Genomic DNA, 22,196 nt, shown 5'->3' with positions numbered 1-22,196 from the left:
CTAAGCAAACACATGGGACTGGGAGAGCTTCTTGAGAGCAGCCCTGCATAGAAGGACTTGGGGATCCTAGTGAACGATGAGATGGACATGAGTCAGCAGTGTGTGCTTGCAGCCCACATGGCCAATGGCATTCTGGGCTGCATCAACAGAGGGGTAACAGCAAGGTGAGGGTGGGGGTTGTGTCCCTCTGCTCTGCCCTTGTGAGGCCCCATCTGGAATATTATGTCCAGATCTGAAGCCCCCAGCAAAGAAGGATGTGGAGCTGTTATAGAATGAGTCTAGAGAAGGCCATGAAGATGCTCAGAGGGCTGGAGCACCTCTCCTGTTAGGAAAGGCTGAGGGAGCTGGGTTTGTTCAGTCTGAAGAAGAGAAGGCTCTGAAAAGATTTCATTACAACCTTCCAGTATTTAAAAGGAGCTTATAATCATGAGGGAGACCAACTTTTTACATGGTCTGATACTGACAGAATAGAGAGAAATGGTTTTAAGCTAGAACAAGGTAGATTTTGGTTACATGTTAGGGGAAAATGTTTCTCTCAGAGGGTGGTGAGGCCCTGGCACTGCTGCCCAGAGAGCTGTGGGTGCCCCATCCCTGGAGATACCCATGGCCAGGTTGGATGGATCCTGGGCAGCCTGAGCTGGTAGGAGCATCCTTCCTCATGTCAGGAGGTTGGAACTTGATGGGCTTTAATGTTCCCTTTCAACCCAAGCCACTTTGTGATTCGATGACAAGCCCTTAACTTCTCTTCCAAATTCTGGCTCCTCAGGTACCATGGGGCTTGTGGTCTACTGAAACATGTCTCCTTTCTGTGTACTCTGTGCATGTCCTTCTGCAGCTCCTGAATCTATCGATGTGTTGGTGTTGTGATTAAAATAGAAAAACCGTAGCCAGCCCTTAGCTTCTATTCCCTTCATGGGCTTGTTTCCTGTCACTGTAATTTGAGCAGAGGTGAAGGTGTTCTGCACACTGCAGCACTTACATGCTATTTAAACCCATTCTTCCCCCTGATCCTAAATACAATTGTTATTTCCCCACTGTCCACACTGACTGCAAATCACATCAAGGCTGTGTAGTCAAGCTGTCTGAGGCCCAGTTTACAAGGTGATATTTTTATTTCAGAAAGGTCTCCACCCATGTCCTGATCTTAGTATATCCTTCATATCCTAAGATATGTCCTCTTGAAGGCTGAGAGCTTTGGTGTGGTTTGGATGAAGCTTGGAGGTTGTTTTGTGGCTGGAACAGAGGAGATCTGGAATTTGTCTTGCAGATAGCTCTGGCATGATGGAAACTTGGAAATGAAGGCAAGGAAACATCTCCCTAGTGTTTGATGCCCTGCTACATGGAGCTGAACAGAACACCGTGCCCATATGAGCAAATTTACAAAGGCATATGTAAGACAAAGTGAGTACGCACACACACTGCTCGGTCTTTGTTGGCTTTTGCTTTTAAGACACCCTGAAATACATTTTAAGTGCCGAGGAGGCCAGTGAGCTATGACAAGGGAGAATGTATTCAGGGCATAACACAGTGTTGTGTGAGTAAATTGGTGACTGATGCGCCTGGGTGAAACAAAGCAAGGTCACTGTCACTATTGCAGGCATCTCCCCAGCTTGTCTGATTTCAGCATTACCAGCATTCAAGCCTTTTGTAAGGTCAGTACTGCCATCAAGTTGCAGAAGACTACCTGGTGGCACAGTGAAACTTATGAAAGCCGAGGATGTAGGAGCCCCAGGTCAGTGAAATGCTCCTTGCTGGCACAAGAGAGGTCAGGCAGCATTTTGCTGATCTTTTGCTATTCCTCCTCCTGAAGAGTTCACCCCTCTGTGAACTTTTGTGTTTGCCTGGGGAGTTGTCATTTTTCTAAGTTAGATTCAAAACTGCTGAGTCAGAATTTCCTCAATTCCACTGAGGCAATAGTTTCTGTATACCAAGATAACCCTATCAGCATACCTGCCCAAGAGAAATTCAAAGAAAACTGTTGAACAGTTTGCCTGCTCTTCCATCCATCTTCTGCAATGTGTGTGACAGGATAAACCCAGTGAGCCCAGAACAAGTCTAAAGTTGTCTGCAACTGTTTTATTGTTCAGAATTCATCAGTGTGCTAAAATCAACATTAATCCCTTCAGAAAAGCACAGCATTCAACTGCTTGTCAGAAGAGCTTCTTCCACAAAGCATCTGTGGAATGCTTTTCGGCACAGGTGTAATGTCCTGTAGTGTTTTGTATGTGTCAAAGATGGATCAGGTTCAGCAGCTTTGTTCTGTTTCCTGTCCTCTGTCACTCCCAGGCCATGAGCCTGGTACTTTGTGGAAGGCTATACAGCAAGTGCTCATGGTGCCCCGTGTCCTCCTGCCCCAGTTGTGCTGTCCCAGTGACAACAAACAAGCAAAAGGCAGCACCAATATTGCAGCAGTTTGAAGTGAGGAACTGAGTTCTGTAATGTCAGTATAAGGTATTTTATCAGTGCTTAATTACAGCCCTTTGTTAAGTGGTTGTGTACAAAAGTAGCACCAACCCCATTAAATGGGAAAGTTGGTTCCTGATCCAGAACACAATTTATTGGTGAATCAATTGGAGAATAGAAAAATACCATCTTTGCCTCCTGATTATTTTAGCAGCTCATTATAGCAAGAACACCCTATTCATAAGCCATGCTGATATTTTAGAAAATACCACTGTAGTAAAACTTTCTTTACATGTTCACAACTTGGTTCAAAACCTGCTAATTGGACCCGTGGGGATGAAGGCAGTTCCAGATGTAGAGCTGCTTCCCAACTTACTTGATCTCAAGGTAATCCTTTTATCCAAGGAAATTAAGGTATGTTTCTGTAGTGGCCAGTGGCACGTTACCAAGTCTACAGTAGATCACAATTAATGCAATACAGCGCAACGTGCCACCATGAATGTTCTTTCTTGGAGCTCTTTTAGCTATTCTTCAAACCCTGTTTTAAATTTATGAGCAAATTTAGCCCTCCTAGAAGTGAAACACTGGATAAGCTCATTCCAACCTTTGCAGTGCCCCTCTCTCTTCATCTGCAGTACTGCTGATGCATAGTCCTGCATTCTGCCCTAAAATGGCTTGGCAGGCTGGTGGAAGTTAATCAGTGTGGGTTTTGTGGTACATGCAAACAACAGCTAACAAGGGCTGAACCCAGCCTTGTAATTAACATTAGCCGAGATAAGTTCTCCAATTTCCGGAGGGGAGGCAACAGTTCAGTTGAGGAGGAGTCATCTGGATCTTGTAAACCCCTCTGAGGTTTGAGCTGTGAAAGTTCACAGGAGATAGAAAAGGTTTGAATGCTGAATGGTCACTGAAAATCCCCATTCAGTTTCCAACAGTGAATCCCATGATAGCAAGCGAGAGAAGTGGTAGGAAATAAAGCTGGACAAAATAAAATAAAAAAGCAATGTTTTGGTTCAGAGTAGAGCAGACAGACCAGCAATCAGCACAAACCTGTAGGCTTGCAAGTTTGGAAGGTTTGAGGACACTGGCCCACTCAGATATTATATTATATATCCACTTAAGTGCAGCTGCCTAAAAACAGGCACCAGTGCTCAGTATTGCACATTCTCCTCTTCTTCCTGTTTTCTTACAAAGGGAGTGACTTAGATTTTGTATTACAGCTCTCACAGAAATGGGGAGGATGTGGCATGCATCCTTTTCCTTGCAGCCCTAAAGCAAGAATGATGACCTTATGTCTGCCAGAGCTACAAACTGAAGTTCTGTTGATACGGGAGAATAAGGCTGTGGTGTTAGGGATTTTGTGCCAGTGAGAAATGTGTGTGCCATGGGCTCCTCAGCTACGTGCTGATGTCCAAACCACGAGTCCTGACTGAAAAGTAAGATTGCTGCTGTGAATAAAAAAGAGAGAATTCTGCTCTGCATCAAAGGCACAGAAGGCTCAATGAGTCATTCATATCATCTCCATTTTCTTCTGGAGAGCTGGTTATGTTCTTTTATAACACATAGCCCTCTCCTTCCCTTGTTTGCAGGGAGAAAAGAAAGAAATGGCCAATTAAATATCTGGTATGGAGGAGCTGTAGTCTTTGTGCGGGAGTATCTCCAATTCCCACATGCTTATTTTTACATTCAGTTTCCATATGCTGAGTGGTTCACACATTAATTGTTAAATGGCTGCTCTGCAATTCAGTTATGGAAATGATTCCTGCTTCTGCACCACTTGCCCTTGAGTTGAGAAAGAGAGGTCAACCAAAATTAGATAACTTTCCTCTGAATCTTTTCTCTTTCTAAAAAAAGATGGTTCAACGTAATGCCTGTCAAGAAGGTTATGAAGTGCTGGGCATCAAAACAGTCCTTGTGGCAGGGCTGGTTTTGTGAATGTGTTAGGAACCAGTGTCCTGAGCTCTCCTGATGAGTCTTTCAGAAAGACACAGCAACATGTAGTGCTTTGACTATAATGCAGGTTCATATTTTAGCCCTGCCTGCATTTTCTTCATAGAAATGAATGTGGAAATTGCAGCATCAATAAAGCAGAGTTGTAATATTAGCTGAGCAAAGGGAGCTGTGTGGGCAGAGCCTTGAGCTGCTTGACTTCAGTGGGATTCTGTGCAGGCACAAGTGTCCTCCCACGCTGAGCTCTGCGGGGCTGGAGCTGGAGCTTCAGCTTTCATCGTGAGCCTTTGCTTTTCCTCTCACGCAGGGAACGAAAAGAGGAGTTGAGCATCATGCAGCAAATATTAGCAAGCACATACTCTGTGTTTAAAAGAAAAAAAGGAAAGCAAATGGCAAGTCTGCAGCTTCTGCACTTTTTCAGCTCTGTTCTGTCAGTATTGCCTTCCCTGCACGCGGTGCCACTCTTTCAGTGCGTTGGAACCAAAGGTCACCGAAGCAGCGCTGATTCCCACTAACCTTAGTGGGCTTTGTGCCGTGCTCAGCAGGAGCTGCTGTTGCAGTGATAAATGTGAGTGTGAGGTCTGTCCCACTCAATATGGGGCTGCCCTGCTTCTCGTGGGTGGCTTCTGAATTAAGAGCACTTCCCATTCTAAAACTAATCAGGAAAAAACAGAGCGGTTATCAAAAATGAAGTAAAACCACTCTTTGTCCACTTTGGCTTATTTTTCCTTTGTAAGTTCATGCATTCAAATTATTAAAGAGAAGCAAGTGTCATTATTTTGGTCCCACTGAGTATTCCTGTTTGGAGTGGCAATAGAACTCCTGAGTAGTCCCTCTTGTCCCCATAAAATCTATTTTCAAACCTTTGGAAAGAGTGTAGATAGATGTCCTGAAAGCACCAAAAACAAAAGAACAAAAAAGCCTCTTTAGCCTAAGTATGTTACTGTGCTATATATTTTAAGAAGAATCACAAAAACCTCAGCTGATCGCATGCCGAACTGCAAGCCTGTTTTCAAGCCTGTGGTAACACCATTTTTGTGCTTTCAGATTAGCCCTTCTGTCCTAATTAGAGTGACGGTTCACTCTCCGTTTAGTGGCCCATTTGTGTGTCATTCTGGGTCTGTGTGACTCACAGTGTGCTGTGGCAGAGGCTCCGTGTTTTGTTGGGCTGTGATGCTGCTGCCACTGCTGTGTGTACAGCATCTGCTGAGCCAGCCTTCGTGCTCTTCCCTCTAGGTAGTCATGTACCCTGGAGGAAATTAATGCCTGGCATTGCTGTGTTGCTATAAACACAGCGGGGATAGATGTGAGTAAAGAGGCCCTTGAAAAAAATAACTTTCCTCATGAAAAACATTATTTCTTGGACATGGACGTATTTGTTTTAGCCAAGTCGGGCCAATCCCCAAGGTACAGGTACAGCAATCCAGCTGGGATGGGAATTCTGGGGGACACAGCTCCTTGCTGCTCAGGGAACAAAGGCATTGTGTGGCCTTAAATAACCATTTGTGAAATGTGCAAGAGGAGATCTAGCTTAGATGTTGGGAAGAAATCTGTCACTCAGAGGTTGGTGAGGCCCTGGCACTGCTGCCCAGAGCTGTGGTGCCCCATCCCTGGTGGAGGTGCCCAAGGCCAGGTTGCATGGGCCCTGGGCAGCCTGAGCTGGTGGGAAGTTGGGGCTGGGTGGGCTTTAGGGTCCCTTCCAACCCAAACCATTCTGTGATTCTATTATTTTTGTTTGAGCTCTGTGTTTTTAAGGATTTCATCACTGTGCTCTCCACTTCCCTCATCTGTTCTTCTATTTCAGCAGAGCCAGGTGCCTCTTAGACTACAGTGCCAGCATGCATGACTCAGAAGGGGACAGAAAAGAAGGTTTTCAACACATCTCATTCCAAAATGTTCATTCCAACAGGAGTCAGCATCGTCTGGTGTCCTGGAAAATATGGCCACTTGAGCAGTCTGAGACTGTTCAATTCCAGTCAGCTTTTATTTTCAGTGTAATACTTTTAGGGAGGACATTAATGGGTAGTTGAGGCCTTTATATAATATGGATAAACTAAAACATTAAAGAGCTGTGAGGGAACAGGAAAGATCTGGTTTGGGGGATGCTACCAACCTGGTAATTATGCAGGCTGGTTGTGCTCTCAGCCAAAATGTGCAAGGGTCCTCTTAAAGATTAGCTCCTTTACTGATCTTCTGACTGTATTCTTTGATAATGTGGGTATTTCTAAATGCAGTTTACTTAAATTGTATGTATGTAGTTTATATGAAAGTAACTCTCACTGCTCGGTCCTGTTTTCCTTCTTTTTTTCTGAGAATAATACTCTTCAGTTGCAATTAAGCGAGATGATAAAACCTTAAAGATACACTTAAAGCATAAACACACATAAAGAAAGATGTAGATGGATATTTCAGTTTTATGATCAGGTTTAAAACAAAAAATCAAAAATACAGTGCAAGAAAACAAGGACAGATAGAAAAAGAATATAAATCAGCATAGAAAGACAGTGATCCTAAGTGAAGAGGGACGTTTACCCCAAAGACCCCTACAGGGCACCTCTCAAGGAAAGCACATAACCTTGCAGTGGTGCCACTGAGAGCTGTGTTGTTAGAGGAGAGCTGACACAGCAGAGCTCACATACACTGTGATGGAGCTCTCTGTTCTTTGGTACCCTTGTGAGCACTGGCAGTGGGAGAGCTCCCAGGTGGGGCAGTTGGGATGAGCTGCAGGGAAATGGCTTTGGGAAGTAAGATGAGAAGCTGATGCTCTGCCAGAAACAGAGCGTATTTCTGTAGTTTTTAAATATGTGTATTGATTCAAATGTCACAGTGATACAAAGGGAATTTAATAAGGCTTTATTTTTAGAGCTGTCTCTAACGCTTCTCTGTACAATTTGGTGAAACTTATGGATGTTGCTATATTGCTTTTCCTTTTAAAACCTGGCCAGATATGCTCTAGGGCATTCAGATGGAGAAAGGTGAATACCAGTGTTAAACATAAAATTCATTATGTTTTCCTTTAAGATTTCATCTTATGACAGGCACTGGAATTGCATAGGATCCTTGAAAGCTCTTTTCAAAAGGAGGAACAATGTGAGACTCCAAGAGTTTTCAGTCTAATTCACACTTTTCAGATGACTGGGGACATGCAGCCATGTTTGTTACAGAATGAATGTGATTCCACAGAAAGCTTTTATGTACCATCTCCTAAATGGGAGTTAGGCCAGGGACTTCCAAAACTGACCACGAAATTCACCTAAATGCTCTGTAGACGTTTTTTAAGCTTGCCTAATGGAAATGGGATGTGTGTAAAGAAGAGTTAGAAGACAAATGTAGTTCTTAACTGGTGATTTTGACTCTTTGTTTGCCCTCTCTTCTGCATAATATCTGGGCTGGAGACCCTCCCAGGGCTGTGTACCAACGTTACCAAGGAAGTGTCAGTGGACTCAGGAGGTGTGGTAATTTATTTTGTGTGCTGTTGCACCTATTTATCTCAAGCCAGTCAATCAGCAGAACACCCTGTTGAAGGTTAACCATCCCACGCTTACTGTTGCAGGGCTTGAAAGAACCTTGAGTTCAGCTCTGCTTTCAAAGATGGTTTGATTCGGCAAAACCAGAGAACAGCAGTGACATGCTTTATGTCCAAATAGTGTTTGGTTTAGATACAGGAGCGTGTCCTCATTTTTGCACCAGGAATTAGAGCATTATGCTTTCTGTTCTCTTACCATGACTTCATTTCTTTCTTCTGAGAAGACAACAGTGATGGCAGTACCTTTTGCTAGGATTACCCAACCCTGTGTTCAAGGGCCTTCAGCTTTGACCAGTTTACAAGGTCAGCATCTCCTGTACCAGGCTGGAGCCTGGAGGAATCCCTGCCCACATCGGTTTGTTTCCAGGATCAGTACTCAAGGTGAACAGCGCTTGGAGAATTTCTCCTTAAATATCTTTCCATATAGGAGGTACTTGTGCCACTGTGTTTTTGGAGGAAAGGAAAACATTAAGATAAGTCTTCCAGCAAAGTCAGGGAGGCGTCTTTCAGTACCCTTATGAAAAAGTAGCCACAGACATATCAGGACCCCCTCAAAACCTTGTTTGTGCATTCTTGGTGAACGTTTTATGCAGAAGCTCAGCTCCTAGAGAACTTGACCCGAATTCAGCACATTCCAGAATGCCCCTGAATTCAGCTTTCCCTCACTGATGGGTTATCAAGGTGCTAGGGTTGATGTAGGGGTTCCCACATGCAGGGTGTAGGTAGAAGAGAGCCTCCTTCTGCCTCCTGCCTTGCTTCAGTCCACAGAGCCCCTCGATGAGGCTTGGTGGAGCTGGCTCCAACTGAGTCTCTCACAGTCTTTTCCCAGGAAGATGCTCCTATTTTTGGACAGTAGTGGACAAATCCACCAACTGCATACTGAAAGCTTGTTGGAGCCATGTCGAAAAGGTATGGAGGACTGATTGCATCTGTGTTCTTTCAGACATAAACCACTGATCAAGGGATCGATTCTGAACTTTGAGACTCAGCTGAAGGGCTTTCCTGGCAGTTCTGTCTGACCCTGTTTCTCTATGTCATACAGCCAAAGTGACCTTGCCATTGTTAGACCTGAACTCTCAACAGGCAGGAGGCTGCAGCACTATGTATGTTCCATACATTTAGACATGTGACACTTGTCAGCGAGGGACAGCTGAACGAATTTCCATCCTTTTTACCTCCCATGACGACCAATGACCTCAACATGTTTAGAAAGGCATTTTATGTGGTCATTTTCTCAACTACATGAGAACTAACAGAGAAACCAGGTAAGCAAGTAGCCGTTGATCAGATATGCCCATATAAAAAAGTTGCAGATATAACATTTCAGGAAGTCATCTGGAAATGAGAATTAAATTTGCATTTTGACAACAAAAACAGATATATTTTTGTGCAAATGATATTAGCCCCAGCAGAGCAGGGACTTGTATAACCCTTCCCATCCCTCCCCAGCAAGGTGCTCTATGAATTGGCTCAGCATTCACATTACTTCAGTACGTCAAGACTGTTGCATTGTGATTTTAGAAAAGATGTTTGTGGTGCTTTCTGTAAAACAACAGAGGGTTTCAGCTCCTTTGAGTCAATAATGAATGAGCAGTGTCCTAGCAATATCTGGAACGCCGTGCTTGTGACTGAGTGCTCCCTCAGTGCTGGGACGAAATGTGAGATTGCTAATCACAAATGCGGGATAATTAACTGTGAGACACAGACAGCTTGACTGTGTCAGACTGTATTTATACACAGTGGTATTCTGCTGTTAGGTGGAAGTGTACATAAGTAGCCCTTGGAAGAGTTTGTGTAGGGAGAGCACGTGGCAGGATGATGCTCTGGGAAAGCGATGCAGGCATTGCATGAGGTTCAGGAAAGGAAGTGGGCACAAATCAAAGGGACTGAAAAAAAAAAGAGAGGAAATTGGAAGGCTTACAAGTAAAATACAGGGTAGCATCACCAGTTTGAAAAGAGCATAGCCATATGTGAAGATATATATCTTGCATAAAGGTATTAAGCTGTCTTTTAATAATTCTTTATGACGTGAAATATGAAAGATTTTCAGAGTAAGCTTCCTTCCAATTAGTTACATTAATATTTTTTCCCCTAACACCTTCTGATAAGAAATCTGTGCTTCCAAAAGGCATAAGCACCAGCAGGGTAAACCATGTGTGTCTCTGCATCCATAAATAATCATCTTTCATTTCATTTCATTCAAAATGCTGAATGGAATATTTCAGTAGGTCGCTAACATATGAGCAATGACATCACATTTGCTGTGCAGTATCAGAGAACTGGTCTTAGTGCCTGGGATTATTCCAATTGCTGCAATGCTTTCTATTTAATCCGTGGTATTACAGGCTTGATCTTACATTAAAAGAATTAAAAAGGAATCTGCAGGACGTTAAACTTTTTTTTTTTCTTTCCGAGTTGATGTAATAATCATTAGCTGAAGAGATTCTTGGTTCATATAATACCAAAATGACACAAAGGAATTAGGTTGGTATGGTAATAAATAATTCTGCATTATTTTATGTAGGATCATGGAACAGAATTTTTGCACTTTGCCATGGTGTTTTTGAAGGCCACGGTTATAGTTTTGTTGCAAAAGTAGTTCTGAACTTGATTAAAAATAGTGAACTTAGTATTGTCAGACATGCTTCTATAAAGTCAGTGGATTGCCATCCATTCCAATTTGTCTGGAATTATCTACATTAATGATCTAAAAATAACTTCCAAGGTTTGCAGTAGGATCACTGTTGATGCAAAGTGAGAGCAGCTTCGGTGCAATTTCTCCTGTTTTATCTCGCTAGCTTGGCTCGTGGCAGCACAGCTTTGGTTTGGTGGGCTTTTTTTCTACTCCCCAAGTTTTCCTGATCTGAGAATCTGAGCAGCAGGTGTAAATCACTCTCATAAACATCTGACAATCAATATTTCCTCTTAGCATGAATCACCCACTTCAGTGTGCTACCACTTTGATTCTTTCAGAAGAAAAATAAGCTCAGACCCAATATTTCCCTTCTTTTTGGGTCATCTCTTCATACTTTCTAGAACATTGTCATAGTAACTCATGCATTATCTTTTTATATTTTTGAAGCCTGAATTATAATGCAGGTCATTTCTGGCTCCCTCTTCTGCCATTTATTCTGGGGCACTCGGATAGCAGGTACCACAGATGCTTGCATGGAAGAGACAATACGGCATCCAAAACAGAAGTAAACCCACTATCTTCTAAGCATCCAGACTCTCAGTGCCAAGATGAGTCACATTTACATTGTGTGCACTGGGTGTCAAGGAGAGGCCTCTTTGTAGAAGAGTTTGGAAGCAAGTAATAGTAGTAAGGACAATGTTAAGATGACTTTGTTGAGATTTGTTTACGAGGGATTGTTTGTTGCCATCTGACAGTGCAGTAGGAAATTCTCACACTAATCAGTCTGAGGTTTCTGTAGCAGAGCTACCAGGCATCGTTGCAAAAATGACTTAAGAACATGTCTTTTAAAAAGAAGGCTTCCTTGCACTGTTTTATAAAGCGTCTCATTTCCAATTCTGATTCCAGGTTGGACTGGGACTTTATTTCTTTTCTGTTACCTTCTTGGGGATGTAGGATTGTTTGGAATTGTTATGATGTTCACTGATTTTGTGCTGTGTTGTGTTTTGTTTTGTTTTTCCCCTGAGATTTGCACTTCTTTATCATGCAAGTCTTTAAATGGGTCCTTTCTAAACCTCAAGGTTGATATCTTACTATTTCTGCCTGTCAGAGGAAGAATTCCAGTACACTGAATATCATTAAAACTGGTTGGCATGGGCGGGGAGCTGCCACAGCTGGGGCACACTGTATGATGCCTAAAACAGGACTCAGAGACCTGCAGTGCTTTGTAATTTCCTTACCTGTGGAATTTGGGTGCTATTATTGCTGTTGGGTCAGTGCCACCCTTCTGCTTGTTCTTTAGGTTTCCTCACTGGCCGTTTCCAGATGCTTTCTTTTCAACTACAATTAGAACTTATTAATGATTAAGGAATAAAAAAAGGCAGTGCCAGGACAGCTCTCTCCCCACTTGGTTAGGGATCCCAGCTGGCTTGTTGCTTTACAGCTTAATTTGCTTGTACGGTAAATTGCACAATATTCACCCGGTGTTAAGACACCACTGATTGAACCCCAGATCTCCTGCTTTGGTGGAAACAAACCTGTAATTAGAATCACAGAATCACAGAATCATTCTGGTTGGAAAAGTCCACTAAGATCACATCCAATCCAACCCCACCACTGACCCACGTCCCTCAGTGCCACATCTCCACAGTTCTGGAACACCTCCAGGGCTGGTGACTCCATCCCTCCCTGGGCAGCTGTGCCACTTCCTCATTCTCTGTACTGCACCATCTCTTCCTGCTGCAGGGAACACAACCGCCTGGGCACCATGCCTGGCACCTCACTCTGCAGCCCCATCCCTGCAGCAGGACGTGTCCCCACTGGGTGGGCAGAGCAGGGCAGGGCTCGTATTCTCTCTCCCCGACTCCCTGCAGAGCCAGGCCAGGCGCTGTGTGAAGGTTACCTTTGGCCCACACAGAGGTGACCGGGGCAGGCATTCAGGTGGAAAACTGCATGGAGTTGTCTCTCAGTGTATCACAGAGACTATTGCAGTGTTTTGGAGGTATCCTTTGCTGTTCTTCTTCTCCAAGCTAACGTAAAATGCTTACAAGTTTGACCATCATGACTTCTGCGTCTTTATTTACCAATAATGTACTTTATTACTTGTGTAACGTGTGCATGGTATTTTTCCTGGTTAACAAAGGAAGTAGAAGATTCGCTTGGCTGCAGAATATGCAGTGATCCGTAAGGAGAAATGCCACGTAGAAGTAAAGAACTTGTTATTTATTGCTTAGCCCTGAGGAACTAAGAGGTCTGTAAAAAGCAGCAAGATTGATTTCTATAGGAAATATGTCAGGAATTTCTTCGATTCAGTCTTCCATATATCTGATTAAGTGAGAAATGAATTACTTTCGATTTCAGTCACCTATTGCTGAATCGTTGGGCTTCAGCCACCTCCCGAAAAGGCCACACTTCTAAACTCTTATGACATATCAGAAATCTGAAGACCATTCATTGTATTGAAGACATGGCTTCCACAATTCTTTAAGTTAAACAAACCTTCATAAATAAGGCACTTTAATCACCACAATATCAAAAATTATTAGTAAAGATAACATTTCCTCCCTAGCAAGGGACATAACAGCACAACAAAATGTAACGGGATATTGGTGGGAAGGTACAATCAGTACTGCCATCCCACCAACATCTGCCTCTGACATTGTGGGCCAGTAAAATAAAACAGGAGACATTGCTTTCAGAGACCACAGCTAGATCGGGTTGCCCAGGGCCAGGATCTGGGCATCTAAGCTACATCCACTGTTACATAAAGCATTAGAAGAGCTGAAGTTAAAGTTAAGTCACTTTTTAATGAGTGAGCCCAAATGATGCAATAGAGAACAGCTGTGTTTTTGTGTGTTTTTTTTTTTCCCTTAAGTTTCAAATGTGTGAGAGTTGGTTTTCTCAAAATGAGGCTTTTTAAAAGTGTAGTTACTGAGATAAAGGACAGTTGTGCTTCTGAGTATTTTTCTAGAGGACAGCGAGAATGCTGGTGTTTACAAGATGTTCTCTTATATAAATATTTTTGCTACTCTTTGTTGTTACTGAAACAAACCAACCAACCTGGCAGACCTGATTCATGGCTGGGGGAGTGTGTGTTTTGTGGATGTTGGTTTTGCAGCTCCTTTTTATAGCCCAGGCTCAGGAGGGAAATGGGAGGAGGGGTAGGATAGCGTGCGGGGAAAGAACCAAGAGGGCTGCAGGAAGTGGATGCTCACCCCACAACTTCCCAAAAGGCTCAGCTTGATAGTGGCAGAGCAGTGGGGTTCTCTTTGTGCATCAAGCTTGGTCTTCCAGCCTGAGAGTGGGGATGCACGTGCTGTTCCCATCACACAGCAGTGCTCTGGCAGTCCCACGGACACACATATACACTCCTGCCTAAAGATTTTTTCTGTTTCCACAAAGGCTCAGCCAGTGCCAGCTTTCTGGCTTGCATGCAAGTGCACCATGCTTCAGAGCTTCACGGCACTGCTGCTTCATACTGCAGGTACAAAAATTGACTGATGCAGGTTCCCATGTGGTGAAAGGGCTCATGGTGCTGTCATTGCGTGTTTGGTGGCTTCAGGTCAGCAGTCAGCTTCGTGCTCAGTAGTCTGGTGATGTTCCTGTTTGGTGGCTTCTGGGTTTGCTTCTTCTATTTTGTTTTTTTTTAATTGCAAGGCATCCAAATGGGATGAAAATTTTTATAGTGCTTGGAGATATCAGAAAGGATGCCTTGTTTCTTCGTGAGGAACAGCAGAGATACCAAATCTGTCCTGCTGCTGGAGGAGAGCTCAGGGGAGTTATGTGGAGTTTTGAGTTTCAGAGCTCCATCTTCTTTCTTTTTTATCTATCTTTAGAACTTTGTGGGCTATGTAAACTAGCGGAGTGTTACATGAGACTAAACCCAGCTCTGAGCAGCCTGATTTACTGCCCCCTCCTTCACATTTCAGGTTAGTCCACATGAGAATATGGTAATTACACAGCTACCAGCCCATACTTATAGCCAACTTTTAGCTGCTTTATAGACAAAAGTGTGCTTTACGAGTACGCTTAGACTTGCATAAGGTGGCATGCACAGTTTTAGTATAATGCAAGAGTGTCCTTTTGCTCAATTTACTTCTCTTTTATCTGACACAACCTGAAGCGGGGAGAAAAGCTGACTTATGCCTTAGGCTCCTGCAAAACCACTTCCACCAGAACTGGGAGCTTGGTTCTGTTCGCACTCACCTTGTGATTAAGCTGTAAAAGCAGCTGATGCAGATCTTAAGGTTGCATGGGCAGACCTTGCCTTGGGGAAATCTGCTTGAGAATACAGGCTCACATGACCTGAGGTATGCAGTTGTGACCGGAAAGCCCGAGTTTTCAGCATGAGTCTGGCGGCAGATTCATCCTGCTGAGGACTGTGACCCAGGGCATGTAGTGCCGTCAGTCCTTCCTAAAAGGTCTGCCCTGTTCTGGTCATTTCAGTAAGAATGATTCACTCCAGCGTGGGAATGTGATGTGGTTTCAGTATGATGCTTCCGAGAGCCTCAGGTTGTAAATCACAGAATCATGGAATGACCAGGGTTGGAAGGGACCTCAAGGATCATGAATCTCCAACCCCCCGCCACAGGTAGGGCCACCAACCTCCTCATTTAATACCAGACCAGGCTGCCCAGGGCCCCATCCAACCTGGCCTTGAACATCTCCAGGGAGCATAGGAAGATATTTCAGGGTTTCATTTGCCTTTCTCACGCAATCTCCTAAGCTTGCAAACACATCATCTTCTGGCAGATGTGACCTATGTTTTTAATAACTCTTAATCAGACAGGAATCTACAAGAAAGCCCACTGCCAAATAGAGGTAAGCTGTGAAATTCCTCACCAAACATTTGTTTACGTGTGCTGTCCAGCTGTCATTATGTTCTACAGAGGCATTCTGTGTATTTTCTACGTGGGCTGTAGCACTGAGGTACATGACAGCAACCACTGTCAAAGACAAGAAAGTGTGAAAGCTGTTGCATCCATGTCCTGTCTGCATTATTATTGATCCCAAATGTTGTTCCAATCATTTAATGAAACGCTGGTGGACTGTACTGATAATATTACAGGGGTGAATAATTAAGAACAGCCTGAGCATAACTGCTTGCCACAGCTGAGGTCTACCCTAGCAGTCATTTGTGCATTCCACCTGACATCCATCAGTTACATGACATACTGAATCTTCATTGAATGAAGTGACAGTAAAGTTCCTTTTAATCCCATAAAACCTTTCCTAATCAGAAGCACTCTCATACTAAATAGATAATGTGATCTCTGCGCTTGGTCAGTTGGATTCCTTGGCAGCTAGTAGATAAAATAATATGCACTTCATGAAGATGGATACATCCAGTATAGCTATGAGAAGGGTCTTCCCCATGCCTGAACAGCAGCATCAGGGAGATACAGTTGTATTTGAGGACAAAAAACATTTACAGTGCCGATGCTTTCATTTTGTCAGGTTTACTTTCTTAAAGCATGGGACTTGGGTGTAAATGTGTTGTTTTATCCCTTCCATTTCAAGCTTTCAATCACTCTTTGGATTTCTCCTTTGAACTGTGGTAGCTCCCCATGTGAGTGATGTTAGGCAGGAATCCTGGCACAGCCATTGCATGCACTTTCATGTGTTCGATCAGTGACTTCTGCCACCTCACTTTTTTCTTACTAGCATTCTTCTGGCTGGGCCTTTTGTCATTATTGTACACAGAACTCTCTGTTGGCTCCTCCATCGGTGTCTTGGCCGGCCTATCGCCTGCTGGTTTGGTTTTTACAAAAAACAGAACAACCCAATACCCTTGTGAGGATGAGAGAAGGTAAAAAGGTGGAACTATTCCTGATGTCCATGGAAGAAGAATGCTCGTGAAATTTAGTGAGAAATTCAGTTGTAAAAATGGATGGTTTTAATTTGCATCTATATGATGACTTTACCCTTGCATAAAAACTATTTGTTCTATGAACGTAAATGACATTAAAGAGTTTTTGTCAGGCGAAAAGACATATTTTGAAATAATGACAGAAAGTGAGTGTGCTCAAAACCAAATGGGAACTGCAGATGGTCTCCTGCAGTATCTGTGTTACGTACAGAAATTCTGTGCACGTTCAGCTATTCCAATTGCTAAAACTATTCCAATTTCTCATAAGGAAATATCCCTTCATATTTGCTACCTGCACTTTCAGTTCCAAATACTTGCAGTGTGTTCCTCTGCCACTGACAGTGCTTCACCCGGAGTGGCCTTTGCTACGCAGTCACATTCCCTGTGGCCTCAAAAGTTTCCTCTGGGAGAATCACCACAGGAAGTACTTAGTGACTGTAGGCATGCCAGTGGATAATACCAAAGGCCTGGAGATCTCAGGAGGCCTTTTCACATTTGTATTTACTAATGAGTACCATATGATTAGAATTGCTCTCTCTATATATATGCTTTATTTTCTGAGCCTTTGGTAAGATGCCTTGTAGCTCTTTTACTACACCCCACCACCCGTTCTGTCAGAGAATAACAAATCAGTGCTGCTGCTTAGCTTGTGAGTTTACACTGATGCTAGAGTGGAGCTCAGTTGACATGTGCCCTCTTTGGCAGCAGCAGGTTGGCCTCCAGCGTGTACTGCTCTTGCTTGATATGTTGGTTGCAAACCTCTGGGAGGTAGAAAACCTCTTCCTCTTCAACAGGAGTAAAGGAAATACAGGATATAAATCAGCAGGAAAGCAGAATGCACTATGCCTCTTCTGTTGTATCCCTGAAAAATTATCATCTTTCTCAACTCCTATTTTTGCAATTTTGTTTTGTAGGAATCTGAATTTCTCTGCCTGGAGTTTGATGAGGCCAAGGTGAGCCAGATGCTGAAGAAACTCTCAGAAATAGAGGAAAGCATGACTGCATTGACTCAGACCACCTGACTCACAGAAAATAAAGAGATTGCAACTCAAAAAAACAAATGACCTCAGTACTTATTCATAGTGCCTGTTCCTGTATATAAAATAGGTAATGATTGTTAAGTATCAGTTATAACTGTTCAACACATTCAGAACAAAGCATGGGTGAAGTTAAGCTGTAAAGCTCTCTCCAGCCCCTCCTCCAGGCCTGTTCTCCAAGGCAGCAGTGATGTTGCTTGCATAAAGCTTTGCATAATCATCCCTTCAAGTTTAGAGTAGCTTTTCCCTTTTTTTTTTCCTACCCATCAGTTTTTTACTCTTCCAGATGCTGTAAATGCTGCGCTGAGTGAACAGCAAAGGTAAATTGGCCAGTTGTAGTAGAAGAGAAATGAGCAGAAGGAACAGACAGACTAGGGGGATTTGTGTTTATCCTTCCAAACCATGGGCTATGTAGGACAGATCTACCTACGCAAACTCTGCCTGCCTAGAGCTTGGAGCACAGGAGATGAAGTGCAGAGAGTTCAGGGAGAAGAGTCACAAAACACATTTTTTTCTAATCACAAGCTTCTATGCTGAGGATTAAGTAAATGGTTCCCAAGCACGTGAGTTGCCCCTGCCGAGCTGCTGATGAACACTCACCCCATGCCACAGAGAGCCAGGGGACAGCCACGGGAGCATCTCTTGGGCAGCTCAAGGTGACATTGGTTTCCCAAAAGCCTGATGTAGTGACCTGCTGGCAAGCTTCCAAAGCCTCTTCTAGCCTGCTTCCCTGAAGGTTGGCCGCCCCGGTTAGCCTTCCGGCTCCTGAGCCTTATGTGGCACAGCCCTGGCATGGTGCTGCATGCTGTGTTTGAGAGACCAGTACTTTGTCAGTGCACAATTTAACTTGGCTGCTCTTTACCATGATGTTTGTCTTGACCTTGAAAACTCCCAGGTTAAACCCAGAGTTTGTAGTGTGGGTGTGCTCAGCTAGGAATCCGCGGAAGGAAAATGCCCTTGGCAAACGTGCAGATTATAAAGCTCTACTGATAAAATAATTGTGTGAAGAAAACTTCCAAAGGCAGATAAGATACATATAGAGCACTGTGATTGAAACTGAACTGTGGCTTTTTTGGCTGTCGCAAGAACCCGCCTCTCTCCCTGCCCATAACACAGAACTGCAGTGCAGCTGCTGCCCTTCCAGCCAGGGGGGAATGAGCTGAGATGTTTTGTTTCACACGTTTCAGTTCAGGGGTTGTCCACTTTGCCACAACAGGAGCAATAACCATAATTACTGCCTTCCCTGTGCAGGATGACATGGAGGAGCTGCACGGAGCATGATGGTTCCTACTGGAGAACTGCCTGACAGTCCATAGAGTAATGATGGAGCACGACCCTGATGTGCTGCTCTTGTTACTAACAGGAAGGCATGCTTACACATTTGGTTGGAGGCTACACTGGTTCTTCCTTAGCTTCATAAGCAAACTTCTCCTGAGCAAAAATTATATTGGCTAATACTAAGCTAAAGATGCCGTAACTGAAGTGCTCCTCGCTGATTCTCCATATGATTTTTTTGCTTGTAGAGTTGCCAGATTGTACTTGGAAGCACACACTCTTTTCAGAGCAAAGAAAGGGCACCTTTTCCCATCTGCCTGGTCAGGAGGTAAAGCATCACCCAAGTTGATTTGTATCACTGCACTCGGAATTAACATTTGCTTTCCCATGCTTCTGCCCAAACCTTACAGCCACCTGCTTCTCCCCTCTTTTTGGAAGGAGCGCACAGCTCCAGCTCTTTATTTTCCCCATTTGGCTGCAGCTGATACTTGTCAGAGTGGAACAGGGGACTGCTGGGCCTGGTCCTCACACCAGTCCCTGGATAATTAGGGGTGTGAAACGCTGAGTGATTGCTGATTCTTTTGGATTTCTACTTGCCTCTTCTCAGTGTTCATTTAATTATTTTTCCGCATTTTAGCACATGCAAAAAAAAAGTCAAGGTCAGGGAAGGATCATGATCTTAAGTAACTTGCACTGTGTCAAACATACTTATTGTTTTATTTTAACATGGTCAGAGGATAGGAAAATGTGCTATAAATGGAAATTAAAGAGAAACAAACTGGGAACAGATGTCAGGAAGTATTATTTCATACAGAGAATAATAAATATGTGAAATGGCTAACCAGGCAAGGCAAGGAGGTTGAGGCAAAAAAAAATGAGGTCATTGAGGAAATGATTGGACACTTTCCTAGTAGTGGTAAGATGTTTAAATTGAATTCTCTTCATTTTCTTCGTGATGGATCTTAGTAAACTACCAGGCAAAAACTAGAAAAAAAATGCTTAATATTTTTGGGACCACACTGCTCAACCCTTGGTAAGGACACAGGAGTCACTGGACAGCACAATCGTTTCTGCTTCACAAGCTTTGACATGGGCAGGCAAAGGATGCTGTGCTTTCTCAGGCTGAGCAAGGAGAACAGATTTCCCCCTTGAGCAGGACTGTGCTGCTTTCATCTGAGAGTGGTGGAGGAAAAGAGGCCTCGGACGCAGCTCTACTATGCTTCCTTGAGTGAAGGACCACTTGGCTCTTTGTTGGGATGCATGGGCTATTAGCTTGCTATCAGTGAGCCTATTAAATATATTAAATGTACTGAATACAAAGCCAAGTGCAAGGTCGTCTTGTACCTGGGTCGTGGCAACCCCTGCTATCAGTACAAGCGGGGGATGTGAGGATGGAGCACAGCCCTGCTGAAAAGAACCTGGAGTGCTGGTGGATGGCAAGCAATGTGCCCTCACAGCTCAGAAGGCCAACCAGATCCTGGGCTGCATCCAAAGCAGTGTGGGCAGCAAGGTGAGGGGGGTGATCCTGCCCTTCTGCTCTGTGCTGTGAGACCTCATCTGGAGTGCTGCGTCCAGATGGGGAGTCCTCAGCACAGGAGAGACATTGACCTGTTGGGAGTGTGTCCAGAGGAGGGACACAAAAATGTGTCCCATACAAGGACAGGCTGAGAGCTGAGGATGTGCAGCCTGGAGAAGAGAGAGAAGGCTCCGGGGAGACCTGAGAGCAGCCTTTCAGTATCTAAAGGGGGGCTGTAGGAAGGAAGGAACAGACTCTTCAGCAGGGCCTGTGTGATAGGACAAGGGGAAATGGTTTCCAACTAAAAGAGAAGACTTGGACTGGATACGAAGAAGTTTTTATGGTAAGGATGGTGTGGCATGGGAACAGGTTGTCCGGAGAGGTGATGGATGCCCCGTCCCTGAAGACACTCAAGGTCAGGCTGGATGGGGCTCTGAGCACCTCATGGAGCTGTAGGTGTCCCTGTTCATTGCAGGGGGGTTGGTCTACATGGCCTTTGAAGTCCATTCCAATTCAAATAATTCTGTGTTTCTGTTATGTTTGCAGTGGTGGCAGTGAAAGCTGGCCACCAGCCCTGTTTCCTGCCCTGTGACTACCACTCCTGCCCTCCACAACATGCTCAGTGGTTGGGGATAGAGGTCTCCAGCCATACAAAGCCCTGGATGAATTTATCCAGGAAACCTTCCACCTCACTGAGAATGAAATCATCATTGTAACTGCCCAGAGCAGTCAGTCAGTCCTGTTTCTGCTGGTGCTCTCCTACTGATGCAGGTGATGGCTCCCAGAAATCGTGGTGGATTCACCCCACGGCAAACAAGAGTGGGATGGGGCTGTGGCTGTAGCTCTGGCACCATGTATGATGACCTCAGATGGGCACATCCAGAGGTGCATCTCATCCCAATATCTGCTGCTGCTTTTGTGGCCTGTAATTAGTGAATGGCAGCCATGTGTTGTTGCAACCTTCATCTCGTTCTTCCTTTGATGTCACCTTTTGCATTGCTAATATGCCTTGCAGTTTATTCAGTCAATCACTTCTTGTTTTCCGGGAATTCCTCCAAGTTGCCACTTGTTTATGATCTGGTGCTCCCTACATTATCTCCCAGTGCCATCACCTTCAGTCGTACATTGCACAATGTGCAAGGCTTACAATTGCTATCTGGTTGCAAAAAGATTTCTCTTGATGCAATTTTCTTTTTTTTTTTCAGTCCGTGTATTCCCCAAATTGCTTAATTTGTAGAACATTTTTCTGGGCATTTTGAGAGATTTTTCACTTCTGTACACCAGTCCTTTATATACTTTGTTACCTATCGATAAAATAAATCTCTTACCATCTTTCTGAGTATGCTTCTTCGTTTACGTATTGACTGAACATCTGTGGATGTGTAAGTCTCTGAGAAGCTTCACCTGATGACTCAGCTTGCTCCACATTGGTGGAGGAAATGTTTTCTTCCCCTCCTGGGGAATTTGAATGGTTCATTTATTCCAAATATTCATTTATTCCAAATATTTACAGAAAGGTGCTCCGTCAGTGCTGGGTACAGACAGTGCCTTTTTAAGATAGCCTGGCCAGGGAGGCACAGAGTCCTTTAACAGCAGCCACTGATGACTGTTTGTGGCACTTTTCATGTGTTTTTATCTGGAAAAATAGATGACAACTCACTGCTGTGGAACCAGGTCTGTCAAAATCCTGTGCTCAGAGTGCTGTTCAGCAAACACAGAGACCAGGCTGCCAGCTACAGGCTTTGTCTCCCCAAGAAATTGAGGGGTTGAGGGAGCCCCTGCACCACAACTGTCCTGGCTGTAACTTCCTCCTTGTATAGGCATTCTCGGGAAAGAAAACAAATTGAGAAATGAGAATTGAGCAACCAAGCTGCAAAAGAAAACCTCCTGTTAAGAGGTAAGTCTGGAGATCTGTGGGTGCTGGAAGGTGATCTGCAAACTGGAGGAAAGCCATCTTGTGCCCTTGTCCTCAGCAGAGACAAAGTCCT

General features: G+C 44.0%; 1 protein-coding gene across 2 annotated transcripts in view; it reads left to right on the top strand.

Annotated features, from left to right (window-relative positions):
- The window catches only part of COMMD1 (copper metabolism domain containing 1), a 71,555-nt gene extending 49,911 nt beyond the window's left edge, over positions 1-21,644 (top strand). Inside the window, exons 3-4 of one of the 2 annotated variants that reach the window (XR_004167714.2) lie at positions 1,268-1,401; positions 17,295-17,384. Coding sequence is in view for 1 of the 2 variants with exons in the window: in XM_031598973.2 (XP_031454833.1) it covers positions 17,295-17,402 (108 nt within the window). In the remaining variant the exon portion in view is untranslated. Of the gene's footprint in view, positions 1-1,267; positions 1,402-17,294 lie in introns of both variants that reach the window. The other variant, XM_031598973.2, reaches the window with a different exon arrangement.
- Positions 21,645-22,196: the final 552 nt, after the last annotated feature.

This window comes from Phasianus colchicus, chromosome 2, assembly GCF_987193195.1.
Source record: "Phasianus colchicus chromosome 2, bPhaCol1.hap1.1, whole genome shotgun sequence".
NCBI classification, from domain to species: Eukaryota; Metazoa; Chordata; class Aves; order Galliformes; family Phasianidae; genus Phasianus; species Phasianus colchicus.
The sequence above is the reverse complement of the archived record's forward strand: the minus strand, read 5'-3'. Positions and strand labels throughout refer to the sequence as shown.